This window comes from Hylobates moloch, unplaced genomic scaffold (assembly GCF_009828535.3).
Source record: "Hylobates moloch isolate HMO894 unplaced genomic scaffold, HMol_V3 SCAFFOLD_19, whole genome shotgun sequence".
Classification (NCBI taxonomy): domain Eukaryota; kingdom Metazoa; phylum Chordata; class Mammalia; order Primates; family Hylobatidae; genus Hylobates; species Hylobates moloch.
Genome location: NW_026652294.1, coordinates 13,340,242 through 13,365,234, shown reverse-complemented (window position 1 = coordinate 13,365,234; position 24,993 = coordinate 13,340,242). Strand labels below are relative to the sequence as shown.

Genomic DNA, 24,993 nt, shown 5'->3' with positions numbered 1-24,993 from the left:
GGTGAAACCCCATCTCTACTAAAAGTACAAAAATTAGCCGGGCATGGTGGCAGGTGCCTGTAATCCCAGCTATTCAGGAGGCTGAAGCAGGAGAATTGCCTGAACCCAGGAAGTGGAGGTTGCAGTGAGCCAATATTGTGCCACTGCACTCCAGCCTGGGCGACAAGAGCGAGACTCCATCTCAAAAAAAAAAAAGAAAAAAAAAATTAGCTGGGTGTGGTTGCAGGCACCTAGAATCCCAGCTACTCAGGAAGCTGAGGCAGGAAAATCTCTTGAGCTGGGAGGTGGAGGTTGCAGTGAGCTGAGATCGCGCTACTGTACTCCAGCATGGGCAACAGAGCAAGACTCTGTCTGAAAAAAATAAATAGGTAAATAAATAAAGTTTTATGTATAGTTGTTTTTTTCCAAGGACTAATTTTATCTACGACATCTAATTTCAAGTACTGAGAAAATGGTCATCTAGTAAAATAAGCTGTTATTGTGAGTCTGCTTTATTAATGTTTTAAAATGAAAGTCTCTGAAGACTGAATGAGAATACAACATAGGGACATGTTTCTGTGTTGTATTCAGTTGTCCAGCATTGATCTGTGAACTCTGTATTAAACTTTCAGCAAGAGGCATTTGTCGAAAATTACCTGTTTCTGCCAGATACAGTTTTGGCCCTCTGTTATATTTTCAGAGAAGAACAAAATGAATGGTATAGCATGCTGACTTTCCAGTTTTCTTTTTGAGTTGGGTCTTCTGTTGCCCTTGGTAGCATAGCATAATAAAATGCATGAAGGTAGACCAAGTGATTTTTTATTACTGCATACTAATTTGGATTTATTTCTCTTATTCAGAAGGAAATGTACAGATTACAGCTGAAACTCTGCTAAAATCCACCGAAGTACAAGGTATGAAGGTCAATGGGACTAAGACGGATAATAATGAAGGACACAAAAATGGCAATGTGAGTAAAGATCTCTCAGCTGGATGCAACGAATTCCCAGAAGTAGACAAAATCATGACCAGTGATGAGGTTTCAGAAACCAGCACGTTAGTTACCCCAGAACCTTTAACCTTTGTGGACCCTGTATTAACAGAAGCAACTCCTAAAGAAAAAGAATGTGAAGAATTAAAAAGTTGTCCTTGGTTGTCATTACCAGGAAACAGTGCCATTTCTAATGTGGACAATGGGAAGGAAGAGTTGTGTAAACCAAACCTGGTCTGTGAAGCAGATAACAATCAACAACAGCTTCATGGCCACCATAATGAACAACCCAGTTCTACATGTGATAGTCCCACAGCCACAAGCCCCTTGAAAGAAAATTCTGAAGTTTCATGTTTCACATCAGACTTATCTGATCCAGAATCCAGAACAATATCCTTAGAAAACTGTGGTTTTGAAGGTGGTGGTTTGCTAAAGAGATCTGCTGAAAAGACAGACAGTTCTTATTTTTATAGGGGGGATGATCAAGGGAAGAACTTGGCTTCTAGAGAAGAAAACGAAGAACAGCTTTTGATTCCCAGGAGTGAAAGAGGTGGACCTTTTCTTTTTAATGCCAGGGAACCAGAAAAGGAGATTAGTGGTCGTTGTTCTGGTGAAAAAGAGCCTGTTGTTTCTCCAAAGGAAAATATCCACAATAACTGCATTCAAGACAGTCTTCATACAGGGAGCTCTAGTTCTTTAATGCCCAATTCTTTTACTGAAGCCACAGAAGTAATGTTAAATAAAAATGATTTGAAAATTACTGTACACGTTCAAGGTAACTTGACAAACCCTGAGGACCATAAAGAAACTTCTACCAATATGAGCCATCCAGGTGGACACTCTGAAGAAAGCAATTTTTCCTCCTCGATGCAGATTGAAGAGGCAGGACAGACAACCCCTATAGAGCCCAATATATTAAGTAAATCTTTTTACACTAAAGACTGTAACTCCTTAGTCAGCATCCAGAGAAATCTGGAAAGCAACACCCAGTTAAATGAAGCATCATGTTATGATTTTCTGTTTGAAAGAAAATCCATTGTGAGTTTAATGCCAGAGGATCAGATAAGTCCTATAAGTGAGGTATTAAAACCCAAGAAAGGTACTGCTCTGTTGCCACCATCCCCAGAATTTGATTACAGACCTGAGTCAGAAAAAGTTATACAGACCTCACATAATGATATTCCACTTTTAGATGAACAGAGCACAGCCTGTGAGATGAATGAACTTTCTTGTACCAATGAACTGGTTGTAAACAAAGTAGAAAGTGAATGTGTTTTAAATCAACAAGTGTCCCTTAATTCTCAAGACCATGCAAATTTGCCAACTGACTCTCTACTGCATTTAAACAAAGAGATGCCTTTAGCAACAGGCAGAGATGCCCATCAGAGTCATCACCCTCCATTAGAGGGTAGAGCAGATGTCATTGCTGATATACAAACCATTCCCGTTCAGACAAAAATGAAAGACATCTCTCCACCAGGTAACCAAACCTGTGGTGCCTCTTCAAACTGTCCCACCTTAAACATCAAACCAGTAAGTCTAGAGAGAAAAAAAGAAATGGCTGATTCAGGAACAAAAGCTCTACATTCCAGACTGCGCTCAAATAAGAGAGAAGCAGCTGGCTTTCCTCAAGTGGTCTCTGTCATAGAATGTCACAGTGTTCAATCTCAGGATATCTCTAGCTGTCATTGTGTAAGAAAAAATGCATCCGAAGAAAACATGTGCTCTGCTTCTGCTGCTTTCAAGTCCAGCAAAATCAGCCTGCAAGTTGATAACTCTTTGATAACAAAATATGAAAATGCATTTCAGCAGCGTGATCACCGCTGCCAAGGAACAGGACACTCTGTGGAAAAAAGCAGCTGTAAAGTGAGTTACACATCAGAGGAAAGGGAACTTGGTGGGAGAGAAACGAATGGCAGCCTTCCAGGAGATAAGATCAGAAACAAAATGACAGCAGGCTTGTTAGATAGTGGAATTTCAAACAAAACCATTCACACCTCCAGTAGCATCAAACTCAGTGAGGAAGGGCTGGAAGGAAAGGAGCAGGATGTATCCAAAGAAACTGTATTTTGTAAGTATAACATCTCTGATCATGCTATACAAGAACTAAACCAGACTGCAAACATTCCTGAAAAAGTGTTGGACCAGTCTCCTACTATTATGTTCTCCAGTTTTAAAAATGTAAAAGCAGTTGAAACACTTGATCAAAAGGCAGATGAAGTCCTTGACTGTCAGAGTAACCAAAACAGACCAGATGAATGCAAAAGTGAAGGTCAGTCAGCCAAGGAGATGCTAGGTAGTGACCAGAGAGAGACTGTCACCGAGCCTCACAGGGAGCTAAACCACAACCAAAAGGATCTGCTGGTCAGCTCAGGCAGTAATAACTCACTACCTTGTGGTAGTCCAAAGAAAGGCAATTTGAAAGGAGCCTTTGTCAAGATGTCTGGTTGTGATGAGTCCACAGAAGGTATGGTAGACATTGTCTACACGGACTGTAGTAATAAGGTTACAGAAGGTGTGTTGGACGTGAAGGCATCTAATCCACTGGATTGTGGTGCAAGGCAAGAGAAACTGGCATTCCAAGAGGACTCCAGGAGTACTGTGTCTCGGAGAGAACTGGATGCTGCACATACAGGAACAACTGGTCAGGACTCAGATTTCCCAGTTACTGCTGCTTCTACAGTGGACTTTCTCAAAATAAAAAAATCATGTGAAGAAAGCATATACAGATCTTTAAAAGACTGTGAAATGGAAAAGTGTCCAGACTCTTGTGCCCATGAGATGGAGTCTGTTGCAGATCATGAACCAAATAAAAGAATATTGGGCAGAGTAAATGTGCCTTTAAATGATAGCCATTATGGAGAGCAAGATAAAGGAACATCTCTCAGAGAAACACAAGAAATGACTGAAGGATCAAGACTAGAACTAAACTCTGAGTTTGGCAAAGAAAGTACCTTTGGAATTTCCTCAAAAGAGTTGATGTCTTGCCATGATGAAAGCTCTGTTTCCCTAAGAAGCCTGAAATCCATTGAAATAATGTCTTCTCAAGAAAATTCAGAAACTAATGTTAACAGTGAAGAAACTGACCTGAAAAATCTTTGTAAACCAAAAGATGGTGAAATGCTTTGTGAAAATGTAAAGGACTGCACAGTCCTTCCTGAGATGAAGGAAAAAGTATCAAGAGATCGGAGTAATTCTAGTGACAGAGACAGCGTATGTACCTGTGTGGAAAAGAATACTTGCAACGCATGTCACCCTCACGAGAATTCCTCTGACAGACATTTGCCTTTGACAGTGAAAACAGATACTAAAGTGAAAGGAGAAGAAATCGAAGAGCATCAGAGGGGACTACTGGGTTACTTAACTGTTGGGGAGCAATCTGAGGAGTTGGTTACCAGAGAAGCTGGCGATAGCAATCATGTGAGCAACATCTCTCAGACCCATGTTAAATGCCGGGGGATACTTAATCATGCTGAAAAACAGCAGAGCCCTGAGGTTTTGGACTACATGTTGCAGAAAGAAGAGGAATATATACATCAACAAAAAGCACATATGATATCGAAACAATGCATATCATCTAGTCTGTTGTTAGATGATGCACAAAATAAGAACCAACCTAAGGTTGACAAAGATGAGTTCACCATGATGAATGAAATCACCCTAGCAAAGCTGGCCAAGGACAACATTGTGGCACAGACTCAGCAGTTAGAAGACCAGAAGGAGGAAAGCTTACATCATCCATTAAAGGACACTGAGTCATGCACAAGTCCTTGCCTTCTTGGTGCCCCTCGGAAAGCACAAGACCCCTCCTCTGCTGGGTGTGATAAAATACATGGTGCCTTTGCGAAGAAAGGAATGCTTCCCTTAAAGAAGCAGCCCCATCGAACTTGTAAGAAAGTTTCCTATCAGGAGCAAATCATTGTTGGGAGAAAAATAGGTAGAATCAGAAGTTCTGCCTTTTTAAAGAGTTCCTCCAATCTCATCCTCACAAAAGCGCACAGACTTCTCAGTTTGTGTACTCTGTCTGCACCTACACGATTAGAACCTGAAACAACACCTACCAAGAGCTTGGTTAGTCACATACCAAAGCAGACGGCTACACCGTACCATCCCTTGAGGAGCCTGAATTTTAGGAAGACTACCAAAGAATCAGCCTTACTAAACAAGCTGTCCATCCTTGCCTCCAAGCTGGCCCCAGCCATGAAGACTCAGAAACTAAAATACCGACGGTGTTCCTCTGAACTTCTTCCAATGGCTAAAAGCTACAAGCGCCTCAGATATAAAAGGCTCCTGGATGGATTTTCATCCAGCACAGAGCAGCTGAATCCATATTTGGCAGCTAGTGGATGGGATAAGAGGCCTAACAGTAAGCCCATGGCACTTTATTCTCTCGAATCCATCAAGATGACCTTCGTAGATTTGAGCAACAAGATGCCGTCCCTGCTGTTTGGTTCTGAAATCTTCCCAGTATCCTTTCATGTGAAATCATCCAGCTCAGATTGCACGACTGAGTCCTCAAGGACTTTTCCTGAGCACTGTGCTCCGGCAAGGCTTGCCTTAGGAGAGGCCCTCCAGTGCCCGTCTCAACCTCCCAAGTGGACCTTTTCTTTCTTCTTGTCCCACGGTTGCCCTGGGATGGCCACATTCAGGGAAGACACTGGCGTCCATAGTCAGACCCACACTCAGGCTCCTCCCCAGCCTCCAGCTCCTCTCCAAGACTATGGAGGCACTACCATAGTCCAGACCAGAGCAGACTGCTCTGTCCTTGGCCTTCACACACTTCTAGCACTTTGTTCCCCAGGATGTTACCGAATCTGGACAAAAAAACGGAGCTTCTCCAGCCACATGCCTACCATGCAGAGGCTCTTTATGACCCAGTTTACACAGGGCTTGAAAGGGTTACGGTCTCCAGCCTCCATAGCGGACAAGGTCTTCTGTTCTCTGCCCTACTCAGTGGGCAGAGTCCTGTCCATTTGGAGCCAGCATGGGCCTTCTGTCTGCTCCTTCGAAATCTCTCCTCTTCATTCCCCTCACTGCAAGCGGCAACCAAGTCTGGGCACCACAAGCAGGTAAAATCTGTCCCCTGTTCTTTACAAATGTCCCATATTTGCTTCCTGTCACTGGGGAGATGAGAGGGGAACTGCGGGAAATGCAAGGCTATTTAGAGTCCTCTTGGGTCTGCATTTTCTATTTACCTTGCCAAATCTCAGCCGAGAAAATCCAATAGTAATTCTTAAGCATAGGACCCCCACCCCCCGCTCAGTTTTCCTGTAGAACCTACTTCTGTATTTCACACCATTCTTTTTTCTGTCCATTTCATTCTTCAAACCATCAAGTCTGTTGAATCTTTTTTTTTTTTTTTTTTTTGATTCACTCTTCTTGCCCAGGCTGGAGTGTAATTACCACAACCTCCGCCTCCCAGGTTCAAGCAGTTCTCCTCATTTAGCCTCCAGAGTAGCTGGGATTACAGGCATGCGCCACCACACTCCGCTAAGTTTTTGCATTTTTTAGTAGAGACTTCATGTTGGTCAGGCTGGTCTTGAACTCCTGACCTCAGGTGATCCGCCTGCCTCAGCCTCCCAAAGTGCTAGGATTGCGTGCATAAGCCAACCAGGCTGCTTTTATTTATTTATTTTTATTTTTATTTTTATTATTTTTTTTGAAACAGTCTCATTCTTGTCACCCAGGCTGGAATGCAGTGGTGCAATCTCGGCTGACTGCAACTTCTGCCTCCTGGATTCAAGCGATTCTCCTGCCTTAGCCTCCCGAGTAGCTGGGATTATAGGTGCCCGCCACCATGCCTGGCTAATTTTTGTATTTTTAGTAGAGATGGGGTTTCACCGTGTTGGCCAGGCTGGTCTTGAACTCCTGGCGTCCAGTGATCCTCTCACCTTGGCCTCCCAAAGTGCTGAGATTACAGGCGGTCGCCACCATGCCCAGCTGAATCTTCTTTTCTACTCTTGCGTCCATCTTGCAGAAAACAAACACCCATTACAAGTGAAAGACTATAAATAGTAACACATAATCACTTGTAACATTATCTCCTTCACAAAGCACTAAACAGCCAGCACCTAACTCTGTTTGATATGTAGAGGACACAGAATAAATATATATATATATATATATATATATTTTTTTTTTTTTTTGAGACAGAGTCTCGCTCTGTCGCCCAGGCTGGAGTGCAGTGGCGCAATCTTGGCTCACTGCAAGCTCCGCCTCCCGGGTTCACGCCATTCTCCTGCCTCAGCCTCTCCGAGTAGCTGGGACTACAGGCGCCCGCCACCACACCCGGCTAATTTTTTGTATTTTTAGTAGAGACAGGGTTTCACCGTGGTCTCGATCACCTGACCTCGTGATCCACTTGCCTCGGCCTCCCAAAGTGCTGGGATTACAAGCGTGAGCCACCGCGCCCGGCAAATATATTTTTAGTTGATGAATAAATTACACAGGTATCACCAGATATGGTTTATGAACCCTTGCCTTTCTTTTGGCAATGTAGAGGCTTCAAAAATTGGCATTTACCTACTTCAGTTTTAGGATTTATAGAACTTACAGTGAACTGGGAAGGAGTTCTTGGGGTGTGATCATTGAGAATAGTTGGAAATAATTTCTTCGATGTCATTGTACCTTCTAATTGAAAATAAGAGAAGAAAAAGAATTTGAGAGTTTAACTACTCATCTCAAGAATCCGTAAAGAGTGGCTGGGCACGGTGGCTCATGCCTGTAATCCCAGCACTTTGGGAGGCCAAGACGGGTGGATCACGAGGTCAGGAGGTTGAGACCATCCTGGCTAACACCATGAAACCCCGTCTCTACTAAAAATACAAAAAAATTAGCCGGGCGTGGTGGCGGGTGCCTGTAGTCCCAGCTACTCGGGAGGCTGAGGCAGGAGAATGGCGTGAACCTGGGAGACAGAGCTTGCAGTGAGCCGAGATCGCGCCACTGCACTCCAGCCTGGGTGACAGAGTGAGACTCCCATCTCAAAAAAAAAAAAAAAAACCCTAAAGAGCTGCTATAGACATGATAGATAAACCCTCCTCTTTGTAATTATTTAAGTAAACAAAATATTTTTTAATTTGCCCTTACTATTGTTATAGTTGAAAAATTAGACATAAAATAAAAAGCCTTAATATTCCAAATAGCTTAGGAGGGCCTTGTTCATTGTGTGTCTCTGATGTAGAATCATTGTGTGTCAATAAAGTGGGCTGGTTCAGGGGGATGCAGTGGCTCATGCCTGTAAGCCTAGGACTTCAGGAGGCCAAGGCAGGTGGATCTCTTTAGTCCAGGAGTTTGAGACCAGCCTGGGAAACATTGGCATAACGTTGTCTCTGCTATAAAATACAAAAATTAGTCAGGCATAGTGGTGTTACTCAAAAGGCTGAGATGGGAAGATTGCTTGAACCCAGGAGTCAGAGGTTGCAGTGAGCCAGGATCACACCACTACACTCCAGCCTAGGCAACAGAGCTAGACCCTGTCTCCAAAATGTTTAATTAAAAAGACAACAGGCCGCCTACAGTGGCTCATGCCTGTAATCCCAGCACTTTGGGAGGCTGAGGCAGGCAGATCACGAGGTCAAGAGATTGAGACCGTCTTGGAGGCTGGGCACCGTGGCTCATGCCTGTAATCCTAGCACTTTGGGAGGCTGAGGCAGGCAGATCACCTGAGGTCAGGAGTTCGAGACCAGCCTAGCCAACATGGTGAAACCTTGTCCCTACTAAAAATACAAAAATTAGCTAGGTGTGGTGGCGCATGCCTGTAGTCCCAGCTACTTGGGAAGCTGAGGCAGGAGAATCGCTTGAATCCAGGAGGTAGAGGTTGCAGTGACCCGAGATCGCGCCACTGCACTCCAGCCTGGCAACAGAGCAAGATCTTGCTCCGTCTCAAAAAAAAAAAAAAAAAAAAAAAACCCACAGGCGTCTGGGTGCAGTATCTCATGTGTGTAATCCCAGCACTTTGGGAGGCCGAGGCAGGCCTGACCAATGTGGTGAAACCCTGTCTCTACTACAAATACAAAAAAATTTTAGCTGGGTATGGTGGCTTATGCCTGTAATTCCAGCTACTCAGAGGCTGAGTCAGAAGGATCCCTTGAACCTGGGAGGTGGGGGTTGCAGTGAGCCAAGATCGTGCCATCGCACTCTAGCCTGGGCAACAGAGCGGGATTCTGTCTCCAAAAAACAAAAAAAAAAACGACAAAAAATAGGCCAGGCATGGTGGCTCATGCCTGTAATCCCAGCACTTTGGGAGGCCAAGGCAGGCGGGTCAGTTGAGGCCAGGAGTTCAAGACCAGCCTGGGCAACCTGGAGAAATAAATCCCATGTCAGCTGGGCACAGTGGCTCATGCCTAAAATCCCAGCACTTTGGGAGGCCAAGGCGGACAGATCAACTGAGGTCAGGAGTTCAAGACCAGCCTGACCAATGTGGAGAAACCCCATCTCTACTAAAAATACAAAATTAGCCAGGCGTGGTAGCACATACCTGTAATCCCAGCTACTCGGGAGGCTGAGGCAAGAGAATCACTTAAACCCAGGAGGTGGAGGTTGTGCTGAGCCGAGACTGCACCATTGCATTCCAGCCTAGGTAATGAGCAAAACTCCGTCTCAAAAAATAAAACATTAAAAAAAAAAATCCCATCTCTACTAAAAATACAAAAATTAGCCAGATGTAGTGGTGCGTGCCCATAATCCCAGCTACTCAGAGGCCGAGGCACAAGAATCAGCAGAGGTTGCAGTGAGCCGAGATCATGCCACTATATTCCAGCCTGGGCGGCAAAGTGAGACTCTGTCTCAAGAAAATTTCAACAGCAACAACAAGGCTGCTGGTGGCCAGGCACTGTGGCTCATGCCTATATTCCCAGCACTTTGGGAGGCCAAGGCGGGCAAATCAGCTGAGGTCAGGAGTTCAGGACCAGCCTAGCCAACATGGTGAAACCTCGTCTCTACTAAAAATACGAAAATTAGCCAGGTGTGGTGGTTCATGCTTGTAATCCCAGCTACTCAGGAGGCTGAGGCAGGAGAACTGCTTGAACCTGGGAGGCAGAGGTTAGGGTGAGCCAAGATCGCACCACTGCACTCCAGCCTGAGCGACAGAGTGAGACTCCATCTCAAAAATAAATAAATAAATAAACAAGAAAGTTGCTGGTTTATATTGTGTAGTTCCCTGAGCATCTTAGCAGAAAACTGAATAAATAGAATAGTGTCAGAAAAAAACCCCAGAACATGAACATTGCTGACTAGAATTGAAAGATGAATTGCTGTTACATGTACATGTCCTATAGTTTTTTGTTTGTTTGTTTGTTTGTTTCCTGAGATGGGAGTTTCGCTCTTGTTGCCCAGGCTGGAGTGCAATGGCGCAATCTTGGCTCACCGCAACCTCTGCCTCCCAGGTTCAAGCGATTCTCCCACCTCAGCCCCCTGAGTAGCTGGGATTGCAGGCATGCACCACCATGTCCAGCTAATTTTGTATTTTTAGTAGAGATGGGGTTTCTCCATGTTGGTCAGGCTGGTCTTGAACTCCCGACCTCAGGTGATCTGCCCGCCCCAGCCTCCTAAAGTGCTGGGATTACAGGCGTAAGCCACCACGCTCGGCCTTTATAGTTATTTTTAAAAGTTCACTTATTATAAAGACAGCCATGAAAATACATTAGAGTGACTCACATTGTTTTAAATGCTGGTGTACTGCTTTTATTGTCTACTTTGTTGATATGGCTCTAAAATCTCATAATTGTTCTGCTATGTGTTTATGGCACACAGCTTTAAATTGTGTTACTTCCGGCCAGGTGCAGTGGCTCACGCCTGTAATCCCAGCACTTTAGGAGGCCGAGTCGGGTGGATCACGAGGTCAGGAGATTGAGACCATCCTGGTTAACATGGTGAAACGCCGTCTCTACTAAAAATACAAAAATTAGCTGTGCGGGGTGGCATGCGCCTATAGTCCCAGCTACTGGGGAGGCTGAGGCAGGAGAATCGCTTGAACCCGGGAAGTGAAAGTTGCAGTGAGCTGAGATCACGCCACTGCACTCCAGCCTGGGCGACAGAGCGAGTCTCCATCTCCCAAAAAAAAGAAAAAGGTTGTGCCACTTCCTCCAAACTGTGTTTGTTCCTGAGGTTAGGATAGATGGTAGTTACTCATTTCACCCTGTGGAGGTGTAGCCCTTTTGCCCCTTTTCGTCTTCCAGAGCTATTTCTTCCAAACTGTGTTTGTTCCTGCGGTTAGGATAGATGGTAGTTACTCATTTCACCCTGTGGAGGTGTAGCCCTTTTGCCCCTTTTCGTCTTCCAGAGCTATTTCTTTCCCACCTGATGTTTCTGTTTCCCTCCCTATTTCTAGCTTTTTATTTTACTTTATTTTATTTAAATTCAAATGGAAGGTAGAGGGGGTGGTATTTGTAGATATTTTTCATTGGCTCTAAAAATGCCTTAACATCGTGTGCCTGGGCTTAGAGTTTAGAAGTTTGCTGTTTTTCTTTTCTTTCTTTTTTTTTTTTTTTGAGACAGAGTTTTACTCTTGTCTCCCAGGCTGGAGTGCAGTGGCGTGATCTAAGCTCACTGCAACCTCCGCCTCCCAGGTTCAAGTGATTCTCCTGCCTCAGCCTCCTGAATAGCTGGGATTACAGGCATGTACCACCACACCTGTCTTATTTTGTATTTTTAGTAGAGACAGGATTTCACCAGGTTGGCCAGGCTGGTCTCAAACTCTTGACCTTAGCTGATCCACCCACCTCAGCCTCCCAGAGTACTGGAATTATAGGCACGAGCCACTGTGCCTGGCCAGAAGTTTGCTGTTTTACTAAACAAGCTTACAAATGGTTTCTAGCGGGCCGGGCACAGTGGCTCATGCCTATAATCCCAACAGTTTGGGAGACTGAGGTAGGCAGACCACAAGGTCAGGAGTTCGAGACCAGCCTGGCCAATATGGTGAAAACCCGTGTCTACTAAGAATCCAAAAATTAGCCTGGCATCCTGGCAGGTTCCTGTAGTCCCAGCTACTCGGGAGGCTGAGGCAGGAGAATTCCTTGAACCCACGAGGTAGAGGTTGCAGTGAGATGAGATCACGCCACTGCACTCCAGCCTGGGTGACAAAGTGAGACTCTGTCTCAAAAAAAAAAAAAAAAAAGGAAGAGTTTCATTATAAAGGAATTAACTTTTAATAGTTTTCTCCTTTTTTTTTTCGTGTGAGATAGAGTCTTGCTCTGTCGCCCAGGCTGGAATGCAGTGGTGTGATCTTGGCTCACTGCAACCTCTGCCTCCTGGGTTCAAGCAATTCTCCTACCTCACCCTCCCAAGTAGCTGGGATTACAGGCACGTGCCATCATGCCCAGCTAAGTTTTGTATTTTTGTAGAGACAGGGTTTCATTGTGTTGGCCAGGCTGGTCTTGAATTCCTGACCTCAGGTGATCCACCCGCCTCAGCCTCCCCAAAGTGCTGGGATTACAGGCGTGAGCCACTACGGCTGGCTAGTAGTTTTCTTCTATATAGCTATGTTGTTTTGTTTAGTTTGGTTTTTGAGACAGAGCTCCCTCTGTCGCCCAGGCTGGAGTGCAGTGGTATAATCTCAGTTTACTACAATCTCCACCTCCTGGGTTCAAGCGATTCTCCTGTCTCAGCCTCCTGAGTAGCTGGGATTACAAGTACCCACCACCACACCCAGCTAATTTTTGTATTTTTAGTAGAGATGGGGTTTTGCCATGTTGGCCAGGCTGGTCTCGAACTCCTGGCCTCAAGTGATCTGTCCACCTCAGCCTCCCAAAGTGCTAGGATTACAGGTATGAGCCACTGTGCCCGGCTATGTAGCTATGGTTTTTTTTTTTTTTTTTTTTTGAGACGGAGTCTCGCTCTGTCGCCCAGGCTGGAGTGCAGTGGCGCAATCTCGGCTCACTGCAAGCTCCGCCTCCCGGGTTCACGCCATCCTCCTGCCTCAGCCTCTCCAAGTAGCTGGGATTACAGGGGCCCGCCACCACGCCCGGCTAATTTTTTGTATTTTTAGTAGAGACGGGGTTTCACCGTGGTCTCGATCTCCTGACCTTGTGATCCGCCCGCCTCGGCCTCCCAAAGTGCTGGGATTACAAGCGTGAGCCACCGCACCCGGCCTATATAGCTATGTTTTATGTGTAACTTGGATTTAAAGAAAATAATTGGGCCAGGTGCAGTGGCTCATGCCTGTAATGCCAGCACTTTGGGAGGCCAAGGTGGGCGGATCACAAGGTCAGGAGTTTGAGACCAGCCTGGCCAATATGGTGAAACCCCATCTCTACTAAAAATAGAAAAATTACCCGGGCATGATGGCACACGCCCATAGTCCCAGCTACTCGGGAGGCTGAGGCAGAAGAATCTCTTGAACCCGGGAGATGGAGGTTGCAGTGAGCCGAGATCGCACCATTGCACTCCAGCCTGGGCAACGGAACGAGACTCAGTCTCAAAAAAAGAAAAAACGAAAATAATTGGTTTCTCTCTAATATTTTATAAGGTTATAGAAACTGGCAGATTTTATTTTAATAGAGTCAGTACACAACTGAGTGGCATAATATATTCTTTAATTTTTTTTTTATTTATTTTTATTTAGGGATGGGGTCTTGTCCTGATACTCAGGCTGAAGTGCAGTGGTGCAGTCTTGGCTTACTTCAGTCTTGACTTTCCGGGCTCAAGCAGTCTTCTCACCCCAGCCTCTTGAGTGGCTGAGACCACAGGTGCACTCCACCACCCCTGGCTAAATTTTTGTATTTTTTGTGGAGACAAGGTCTTGCCATGTTGCCCAAGCTGGTCTTGAACTCCTAGGCTGAAGCGATCTGCCCACCTCAACCTCCCAAAGTGCTGGGATTATAGGCATCAGCACCTTGCCCAGCCACTGTTCTTTCTTTCTGTCTCTGCCTTCTTTCCATTCAAGTTAGAAAATAATCTTCCTGTCAGTCTGCCTCCATTCCAGTGATGGGCACATAAATGTAACTCCCCTGGTTGGAAAGCTTTCCTCTTTCTTAGTAACTGACATTTCTTGTCTTCTTGGGGCTATCATGTGCTAATACCCACAATAACATCAAAACCTTTCCTGTTATCCCACTGCCCTTACCTATTGCTTTTCTACTTTTGCTTTACTTTAGCCACACCATGTTACCATATGTGCCTCTTCCAGGCGTGGAAGCTACATATAACACCAGCGGCAGTCAGAAGAGGTAAGTACGTGAGACTCAGCGCGTGTGTGTGTGCAAGAGAGAGAGTGCATACATAGGTGGCGTGGATCGTCTGTGGCATGACTTTGACCTCTTGTCCTTGTAAACCTGATCTGTGTCTCTCAGATAAATATCTCTGAGATTGAAATCTGTTCTATTACAAGCAGCAACCAGGAATGTGTAATAATACCATTTGTTTAAAAAAAAAAAAAGTGAAAATCACTAACCAGCTTATTGTACCAGAAGTCCCCTCTCAAGCTATTTCATGTCTTACAGCCAACTTCAGTCCCTGGACAGAACTGATCTTATCTGAGCACTGTTCATTTGTACGGTTTACCAGATGTCTTCCTCACCCAAAAAGTCTGTTCCTTTTTACATTTTTCCTTATAAAACTCCATAGCAATAAAATGGATTACACATTCTTGTAATTTTTTTACATATGTAGATACAGGCTATGTCTGGAAGTGACTAGAAAGCAGGTTGACTGGATATATTATTCTCTGGAAAGAAAGAAAAAGTATTGAGGCCTAGATGTTAAGAAGTTGAGGCTGGCCTTGGTGGCTCACGCCTGTAATCCCAGCACTTTGGGAGGCTGGGGCGGGCAGATCACCTAGGGTCGGGAGATCGAAACCATCCTGACCAACGTGGAGAAACTCCGTCTCTACTAAAAATACAGAATTAGCTGGGCGTGGTGGCGCATGCCTGTAATCTCGCTACTCGGGGGGCTGAGGCAGGAGAATCGCTTGAACCCAGGAGGCAGAGGCTGCATTGAGCCGAGATCGCACCATTGCACTCCAGTCTGGGCAACAAGAGCGAAACTCCTTCTCAAAAAAAAAATGAAGAAGAAGAAGTTGAATGTGCTGGAAGTAGAAAGGGAACCCCTCTCATATCTTTTCTTTCTCTTCATGGTGCTAGGCTGGAGCCTCCATTCCCTGCCTTGGTACCAAAGTCTTGCTTGGTAGCAGAATCAGCTGTCAGCAAGCTCCTGCTTTCAGCCTCTGAGTTCCAGGTTCCTGGATTGGATGAGCTGGATGGTGTGAAAGCGGCGTGCCCCTGCCCACAGAGCAGCCCTGCAGAACAGAAAGAGGTAAGTGTAAAGTGCTGGTTGGGTCAGGTGATGGTGGCATTGGAGGTGGCCATTGTCAACTCACATCACATTATAGCTACAGACTGGCTTCTGAGTATCTTTACATACCACCTTTAGTGTCAGCCGAGTCCTGGAGAGTACTAAGCCAGGAGTTTTTCTCTTGGCCAATAAATGACACAGTGGATTTTTTAATCTGCATTGTTTTCCAGATACTTTTTTCTTGCCAACAGCATGTAACAGTGTTTAGAGAATTGGACGAAAGAGCTGCTTTGTGCATTCAAAGAAGATGAGTGGATGGTGATGATGTTCAATTTTGCAATGTCTGTTGTCTTCAACAGTTGCACACTTTCATGTTGGCAGTCTCAATATCTGAACTGAATGTACAATTCTTGTTTTGATGATACGAAGGGAGTAGTTGCTTAAAACACAGCAGGGGCCACGCATGGTGGCACACGCCTGTAATCTCAGCACTTCGAGAGGCTGAGGTGGGCGGATCGCTTGAGTCCAGGAGTTCAATAGCAGCCTGGGCAACCTGGAGAAACCGTGTCTCTACAAAAAGTACAAAAATTAGCTGACCATGGTGGTGCACACCTGCAGTCCCAGTTACTCAGGAGGCTGAGGAGGGAGAATTGCTTGAGCCCGGGAGGCAGAGATTGTAGCAATAAGCCCAGATTGCATCACTGCACTCCAGCCTGAGTGACAGAGTGAAACCCCATCTTAAAAAAAAAATTAAAGACCGGGCGTGGTGGCTCACACCTGTGATTCCAGCATTTTGGGAGGCCAAGGCGGGCAGATCACCTGGGATCAGGAGTTCGAGACCAGCCTGGCCAGCGTGGTGAAACCCCATCTCTACTAAAAATACAAAAATTAGCCAAATGTGGTGGCACATTGCTGTAATCCCAGGTACTCTGGAGGTCGAGGCAGTAGATTCACTTAAACCCGGGAGGCGGAGGTTGCAGTGAGCCTGGATCGCACCACCGCACTCCAGCCTGGGCGACAGAGTGAGACTCCATCTCAAAAAATAAATAAATAAGGCCAGATGCAGTGGCTCACATCTGTAATCCTAGCACTTTGGGAGGCCGAGGTGGGCGGATCACCTGAGGTTGGGAGTTTGAGACCAGCCTGACCAACGTGGAGAAACCCTGTTTCTACTAAAAATACAAAATTAGCCAGGCGTGGTGGCACATACCTGTAATTCCAGCTATTCAGGAGGCTGAGGCAGGAGAATGACTTGAACCTGGGAGGCAGAGGTTGCTGTGAGCCGAGACCATGCCATTGCACTTAAGCCTGGGCAACAAGAGTGAAACTCTATCTAAAAAAATAATAAATAACAAAATAAAAAAACAGCAGGAATAGAAGTGGGAGCTTTGTCATAAACTACTTAATAGAATCATCTCTAAAGTGAGGTAGCAATGTTTTAAATGTCAAGACAGGGACTTTATATATTTGAAATGTCTTACAATATGCCAGGGGTGGTGGCATACACCTATAGTCCTAGCTACCATAGAGGCTGAGGGAAAAGGATCAGTTGAGCCCAGGAGTTCCTGGCCAGCCTGGGCAATATAGCAAGACCCCATCTAAAAATAAAAATTGCCCGTTACAGTGGCTTATACTTGTAACCCCAGCGCTTTGGGAGGCCAAAGCAGGAGGATCGTTTGAGTCCAGGAATTCAAGGCTGCAGTGAGCTATGATTGTACCACTGGACACCAGCCTGGGTCACAGAGTGAGACCTTGTCTCAAAAAATATATAAATAAAATGTCTTACAACTTGACCATCTTTCTTCTTAATCCTTAAAAATAGGCTGAGTCAGAGAAGAGGCCAAAGAAAGTCTCACAGATTCGCATCCGGAAAACCATTCCTAGGCCAGATCCTAATCTTACCCCCATGGGCCTTCCTCGACCCAAAAGGTAAGCTCCTTCTCTATTACAAGCTAGGTTCACTTTTTTGGAAAATTGTTTGTCATAATATAATTACCCTTTAAATGGTCTTACACTCTGAGCCATTTATTACATTTCTAGGAATTTATCCTAAAGAATTAGTAATGTCACTAGATATTTATATGCAAGGACATTTTAATACATTCCGTACATAATCTTAGTTAACCCTCCAATGTCATGAGGAGGAACCTGTGTTAGGTCATAGCATCGATGCTAGCACATGTGATTTCTGTCTGTCACAGGATTTACCCAACCCCAGAGCTCAAGCCCCTAAATACTCTGTGCACCAAACTGGAAAAGGACCTAAAAGTCCTGAGTTTAGTTTTTCTTTTTTTTTTTTTTGAGACGGTGTCTTGCTCTGTTGCCCAGGCTGGAGTGCAGTGGCGCGATCTCGGCTCACTGCAAGCTCCACCTCCCGGGTTCATGCCATTCTCCTGCCTCAGCCTCTCCGAGTAGCTGGGACTACAGGCGCCCACCACCACGCCCGGCTAATTTTTTGTATTTTTAGTAGAGACGGGGTTTCACCGTGTTAGCCAGGATGGTCTCGATCTCCTGACCTCGTGATCCGCCCGCCTCGGCCTCCCACAGTGCTGGGATTACAGGCTTGAGCCACCGCGCCCGGCCGTGAGTTTACTTTTTCTTAAAAAAGATCTCCAAGCTGGGCGCGGTGGCTCACACCTGTAATCCCAGCACTTTGGGAGGCCAAGGTGGGGAGATCACCTGAGGTTGGGAGTTCGAGACCAGCCTGACCCACACGGAGAAACCCCATCTCTACTAAAAATACAAAATTAGCCGGGCTTGGTGGCGCATGCCTATAATCCCAGCTACTTGGGAAGGCTGAGGCAGGAGATTCGCTTGAGCCTGGGAGGTGGAGGTTGTGGTGAGCTGAGATCGCACCATTGCACTCCAGCCTAGGCAACAAGAGCAAAACTCCGTCTCAAAAAAAAAAAAATCTCCAAACTTATATTTTCTTCTGATCGATTTTACTCCTCCATTTCTTATCAGCAAATGGAAGCCTAACAGTGGTCTCTCAGGAACTTCCCTGTAAAATATGAATAAGAATTCCCAACACTTAAGATTTCTATACAGGGCGGGGCGCGGTGGCTCACGCCTGTAATCCCAGCACTTTGGGAGGCTGAGGGGGTGGATCACAAGGTCAGGAGTTTGAGACCAGCCTGACCAACATGGAGAAACCCCATCTCTACTAAAAGTACAAAATAAGCTGGGCGTGGTGGCGTGCGCCAGTAATCCCAGCTACTCGGTAGGCTGAGGCAGGAGAATCGCTTGCACCCACCCGGGAGGCGGAGGTTGCGGTGAGCCGAGATCATGCCATTGCACTCCAGCCTGGGCAAAAAGAATGAAACTCCATCTCAAAAAAAAAAAGATTTCTATACAGTCTAATTGAGAAAAGAATGTGTACTACCTCCATTATAGTGCTTCACACAGCACAAATAAAATAACCATTTGTTAGGGTCGTGATTGATGTTCCACTTCTACACCATAATCTTAATATGTTGTATTTTTGTCTTATGGTTCTTTTGTTGATCTATTGTATGTCTTTTCAAGAGAAATTTTTAAAATATTTCAGATATCCGAGATCGAGTAGTATTTATTACTCGAATGAAATAGGATTCAGTATCAGTTGTATTCTCTCTTGCATTTGTATGTCTGAAGAACCTTGTTTACATAAATAAGTAGTTGGGAGAGGAAAGAGTTTTAATATAGTAAAGTCATTCAATTATTTCCACTTCTTTCAAGTTATATGCCAAAAAATCATAGAGTGATCTAGCATTATATTTAATGAAAACAAAAGATTGAAAAGCACTCTGTCACAAAGGTTCTGTTTTCCAGGCATTAGTGGCAGTTACTGTCTCAGTGTCTGGAACAGACCGAGAAGGGTCCAGCAAATGTCAAATGCCAGATCCTCTTTCACTTAGAGGTACCTTATTCATTCCAATATACTGAAATGGGGTTGAGAAAAATAAAACTTTTAATAAATCTTTGCCTAAACCTAGGATGTCTTTCGATAAAAATGCTATTAATCAAATGTACTTTTGTCAAAAAAAAAAAAAAAAAACAACCCTTGAAGCTGCAGATTTTAGTACATTAAGTTTATGGAAAAGCCTGGGCATATAATTTAATTGGTGGAAGCAATTTATTATTTAAACCCATCAAGCAAATCATTCTTCCTGACTTTTCTGTTTTCCAATTCAAGTAAATATGTTTATTTATCCTTTTAAGAAAATGATATAAAACACTGAGAAATAAATTATGGAGTACAGATTGTGAGGTATATTTCTAAAAGTCTTAAAATCACCATTTATCCATTTTAATAATGCAGGCTGACTATCTCTTCTCCAAATTCTTGGGACCAAAACTGTTTCAGAGTTGAGATTTTTTCAGATTTTGGAATATTTGCATTATACTTACCAGCACCCCTCATCTGAAAATCCCAAATGCTCCAATGAGCATTCCCTTTAAACATAACCTTTGAGCATCATGTTGGCACTCAGAAAGTTTCAGATGTTGGAGCATTTCAGATTTTGGATTTTCAGTTATGGATGTTCTTAATAACCCAATAGTGCCAACCTGTGCATTACTAAAACAACGTGAGGCCAGGAGCAGTGGCTCACGCCTGTAATCCCAGCACTTTGGGGAGGCTGAGGTGGGTGGATCATTTGAGGTCAGAAGTTTGAGACCAGCCTGGCCAACATGGTGAAACCCTGTCTCTACTAAAAATACAAAAATTAGCCAGGCAGTAGTGGCACACACACGCCTGTAATCCCCGCTACTCGGGAGGCTAAGGCAGGAGAGTCACTTGAACCCGGGAAAATTTATAATAAAGCATTATAAGTTTTGAAGTGAGGAGTATGGTAGAAAGCATGATACTGCTTTAGTAAATGTGTATGCATACATGAATTAAACTCTGGTTTTTTTAGACAGTCTTGCTCTGTCGCCCAGGCTAGAGTGCAGTGACACTATCTCGGCTCACTGCAAGCTCCGCCTCCCGGGTTCACGCCATTCTCCTCCCTCAGCCTCCCGAGTAGCTGGGACTACAGGCGCCCGCCAGCATGCCTGGCTAATTTTTTGTATTTTTTTAGTAGAGATGGGGTTTCGCCATGTTAGCCAGGATGGTCTCGATCTCCTGACCTCATGATCCGCCCACCTCGGCCTCCCAAAGTGCTGGGATTACAGGCGTGAGCCACCGTGCCCGGCCACTTTAGTATTAGACTTTTAAGAATGATTCAGAATTATTGTAAAAATCAGAACTAAATCTACTAATTTATATAAGTCTCAATGATTGCTTTCTTTCTTTTTTTTTTTTTTGAGATGTAGTTTTTCTCTTGTTGCCCAGGCTGGAGCCAGCCACCAAGCCCAGCCTGCTTTCATATTATAATATAAAAGTATATTGGACAAACCAATTGGCAGGGCAGTTTATCACATATTTTTTGATATTGTTAATGGGGATAGAAGTTATAACATCTGGCCAGGCGCGGTAGCTCATGCCTGTAATCCCAGCACTTTGGGAGGCCAAGGCGGGTATATCAACTGAGGTCAGGAGTTCAAGACCAGTCTGGCCAACATGGTGAAACCCTGTCTCTACTAAAAATACAAAAATTAGCTAGGCATGGTGGCAGGCACCCGTCATCCCAGCTGCTCATGAGGCTGAGGCAGGAGAATCACTTGAACCCGGGAGGCGGAGGTTGCAGTGAGCCATGATTGAGCCACTCCGTCTCAAAAAAAAAAAAAAAATTACAATATCTTGTAGGATCAGATCATAAGGGACTGACTACTTGAATTAAATATTTCATTATGTGAATTGATAAAAGTTCATGCCTTAACCAAAGGAAATTACTTAAATTTTTTCTGTGGGTTTTGTACACTTCAAGTATTTAGTAGTCCCAGTAAACATCTTGATATATATATAGTTATAATTTGTTTGTTTTGTGACAAGGTCTCGCTCTGTCGCCCAGGCTGGAGCGTAGAGGCATGATCATGGCTCACTGCAGCTTCAACTTCCTGGGCTCAGGTGATCCTCCTATCTCAGCTTCGTGAGTAGCTGGGACTACAGGCATGTGCTACCATGCCCAACTAATTTTTGTATTTCTAGTAGAGATATGATTTTGCCATGTTCCCCAGGCTGGTCTTGAACTCCCAGGCTCAAGTGATCTGGCCACCTCCACCTCCCAAAGTGCTCAAATTACTGGTGTCAGCCATCATGCCGATCCCATGTATATGTTGAGTGGAACTTTTCTAAGTGATGACATATTGTTAATGAGAAGTGAGAATAGCTAGAAAAAATATTGTATATAATTAAATGCACGAACAAGCTATTTTTAGTGTTTGAAGCTCTCTTTCCTAAGTAAGGTCTTTTTCTTAAGTAGACATTATTTGATGATAATCGAGGTGAACGAGGCAAAGTGACTCTGACAACTCCTTTCCATGAGATACCTGAAATCAGTTGTCTTAACACTGGCCCAAATACCCAATTTTTTTTTTTTTTTTTTTTTTGAGACAGAGTATCACTGTGCCGCCCAGGCTGGAGTGCAGTGGTGCAGTTTTGGCTCACTGCAACCTCCACATCCTGGGTTCCAGCGATTCTCATGGCTCAGCCTCCCGAGTAGCTGGGATTACAGGCACCTGCCACCATGCCTGGCTAATTTTTTTTTTTTTTTTTTTTTGAGAAGGAGTTTCGCCCTTGTTGCCCAGTCTGAAGTGCAATGGCATGACCTTGGCTCACGGCAACCTCTGCCTTCCAGGTGCGAGCAATTCTCCTGCCTCAGCCCCCTGAGTAGCTGGTATTACAGGCACACGCCACCACGCCCAGCTAATTTTTGTATTTTTAGTAGAGACGGGGTTTCACCATGTTGGCCAAGCTGGTCTCAAACTCCTGACCTCATGTGATCTGCCCACCTTGGCCTCCCAAAGTGCTGGGATTACAGGCATGAGCCACCGCACTCAGACCCTAATAGCCAATCTCTAAAGGCACTCTTCCCTCTTAACTGAATAATGTGTAGTAAAGGAAAAGAAAAACCCAAGACAAGTTTATGGTGATTTCATTAATCACTGGAAAGGGCTTAGCAAAATGAGTGGTTTGACTGATGTGTCAAAGAAAAATTCAGAATGGATAGGAGCTGTTCTGAGAGAATTTGTGGGAACAGAGAGACCTGCAAGAGCAATTCAGAACACTTTTCAGATGTATCACTTTTAGAAATTAGAGATTGAGCTGGGTATGATAGTTCACGCCTATAATCCCAACACTTTGGGAGGCCAAGGTGGGAGGATCACTTGAGCCCAGGAAGTTAAGAGCAGCCTGGGCAACATGGTGAGACCACATTTCTACAAAAATTAATAATAAGGCCAGGTGCATTGGCTCATGCCTGTAATCCCAGCACTTTGGGAGGCCGAGGTGGGTGGATCATGAGGTCAGAAGTTCCAGACCAGCCTGGCTAACATGGTGAAACTCCATCTCTATTAAAAATACAAAATTAGCTGGGTGTAGTGGTGTACACCTGTAATCCCAGCTACTGGGGAGGCTGAGGCCGGAGAATCGCTTGAACCCAAAAGGCAGTGGTTGCAGTGAGCCGAGATCGCACCACTGCTCTCCAGCCTGGGCAATAGAGCAAGACTCTATCTAAAAAAAAAAAAAAAATTAATAATAAAGAAAAAATAGAAATTATAGATTGAGTGGTTGATTCTCCTACAGCTGGGTTCTCGTGTACTCTGTGGAAAGTTTTTAGGTACACTGGTCTAATGTATTTAGTAGCAACCTAATTTAGCTCTTAGGATTTTTACGTTATTATTATGTAGTGGTTCAAGTCCAATCAGGAGACAGAAATCGCACAGTATTTTAGACAGGGGAAGTTTATTATAAAGCATTAAACTATGACAGGGAGTAACCTTAAATATAAAGAGAATCCTGAAGGGTACACTTGGGTTAAGGGAGAGTACCCTAGGAAGGGCAAACTTGGAAGGGGCACCACCTCCCTCAAGGTTGGAGTTGAGACTTGGTTGGAGAAGGTGAGGTTGCAGCCCATTGGATGGGTGGATTGCAGAGGCCAGAGCTGGGCAAGCAGGAAATAACAACCACCTTCTCAAGCATAGACAAGATAAGGCTGCTGCAGAGGGAGGTAGGGCACTGCTGTGATGCAAGGCCTGGAGCATGTGGTTTTTGCTTCAGGAGAGCGACAGGAAATGACCATCAGTAAGTCAGGTTACCACTGAGGGCATAAGGCCTGGAGTGCCCTATCCGTTTTGGGAAGCCTGCAGCAAAGTGGTCGCCAAGCTAAGGCTGCAAGGTCACTGAGGGACTACATGTCCTGGCCACACCACTAGGGCAGAGAAGCCCCAACATCCCAACATACATTAATCACTGATGGCCCATGCTGCAGGAGCAAGAAAAAACTCACCAAACCGGAAAGAGAAGCTCCCTTCCACCTGCATTGTTCCTCCAACACCTTGTGACAAAGTTTAGCATCATACTCACTGCAAAATAGAAATGCTTAAAGGGCCTAGGATTCCGTTATCACAGAGCAGGTACTGAAGGGCAGATTTTGAGCTGAAAAGCAATAATTTCATCATTGGCATATAGTAAACAGTAAAATTTTGATACATTATTCACAAAGAGCTGTTCTTTTTTTTTTTTTGATATATTATTTGGTTAACAAATAACTGTAGTTTTTTTCTTTTTTTTTTTTTTTTTCTTTTTTTTGACGGAGTCTCACTCTGTCACCCAGGCTGGAGTGCAGTGCCGCGATCTGGGCTCACTCACTGCAACTTCAGCCTCCTGGGTTCAAGGGATTCTCCTGCCTCAGCCTCCCGAGTAGCAGGGACTACAGGAATGTGCCACCACACCCAGCTAATTTTTGTATTTTTAGTAGAAACGGGGTTTCACCATTTTGGCCAGGATGGTTTTAATGTCTTGACCTCATGATCCGCCCATCTCGGCCTCCCAGAGTGCTGGGATTATATGCGTGAGCCACCGCACCTGGCCTAATTTTGTATTCTTTTTCTTTCCTTTTTTTTTTTTTTTTTTTTTATGTTTTTGTTTTTGTTTTTGTTTTTGTTGAGACAGAGTCTTGCTCTGTCGCCCAGGCTGGAGTACAGTGGTGTGATCTCAGCTTATTGGAAGCTCTGCCTCCTGGGTTCACGCCATTCTCCTGCCTCAGCCTCCTGAGTAGCTGGGACTACAGGTGCCCGCCACCACGCCCAGCTATTTTTGTTTTTTGTATTTTTAGTAGAGACGTGGTTTCACCATGTTAGCCAGGATGGTCTCGATCTCCTGACCTCATGATCTGCCCGCCTCGGCCTCCCAAAGTGCTGGAATTATAGCCGTGAGACACTGTAATTTTGTATTCTTAATAGAGACAGGGTTTCACCATGTTGGTCAGGCTGGTCTTGAACTCCTGACCTCAAGTGATCCACCCAGCCCAAAAAATGTTTAAAAGTTGCTGCTGGCCGGGCGCGGTAGCTCACGCCTGTAATCCTAGCACTTTGGGAGGCTGAGATGGGTGGATCACTTGAGGTCAGGAGTTTGAAACCAGCTGGCCAGGCGCAGTGGCTCATGCCTGTTCCCCAGGCTGGAGTGCAGTGGCATGATCTTTGCTCATCGCAACCTCTGCCTACCAAGTTCAAGCGATTCTCCTCCCTCAGCCTTCCAGAGTAGCTGGAATTATAGGTGTGCACTACCACATTGGCTAATTTTTGTATTTTTAGTAGAAACGGGGTTTCACCATGTTGGCCAGGCTGGTCTCAAACTCCTGGACTCAAATGATTTGCCCACCTTGGCCTTTCAAAGTGCTAGGATTACAGGCGTGAGCCACTGTGCCTGGCCTGTA

At 44.9% G+C, this 24,993-nt stretch overlaps 1 protein-coding gene across 2 annotated transcripts in view; it reads left to right on the top strand.

The window, feature by feature from the left end:
- The window catches only part of PRR14L (proline rich 14 like), a 57,390-nt gene that overhangs the window by 22,878 nt on the left and 9,519 nt on the right, over nt 1–24,993 (top strand). For both annotated transcript variants that reach the window (XM_032139841.2, XM_058431279.1), the window contains 4 exons: nt 840–6,039; nt 14,062–14,133; nt 15,046–15,217; nt 17,019–17,125. In XM_032139841.2, coding sequence (XP_031995732.1) covers nt 840–6,039; nt 14,062–14,133; nt 15,046–15,217; nt 17,019–17,125 — 5,551 coding nt within the window. The remainder of the gene's footprint in view (nt 1–839; nt 6,040–14,061; nt 14,134–15,045; nt 15,218–17,018; nt 17,126–24,993) is intronic.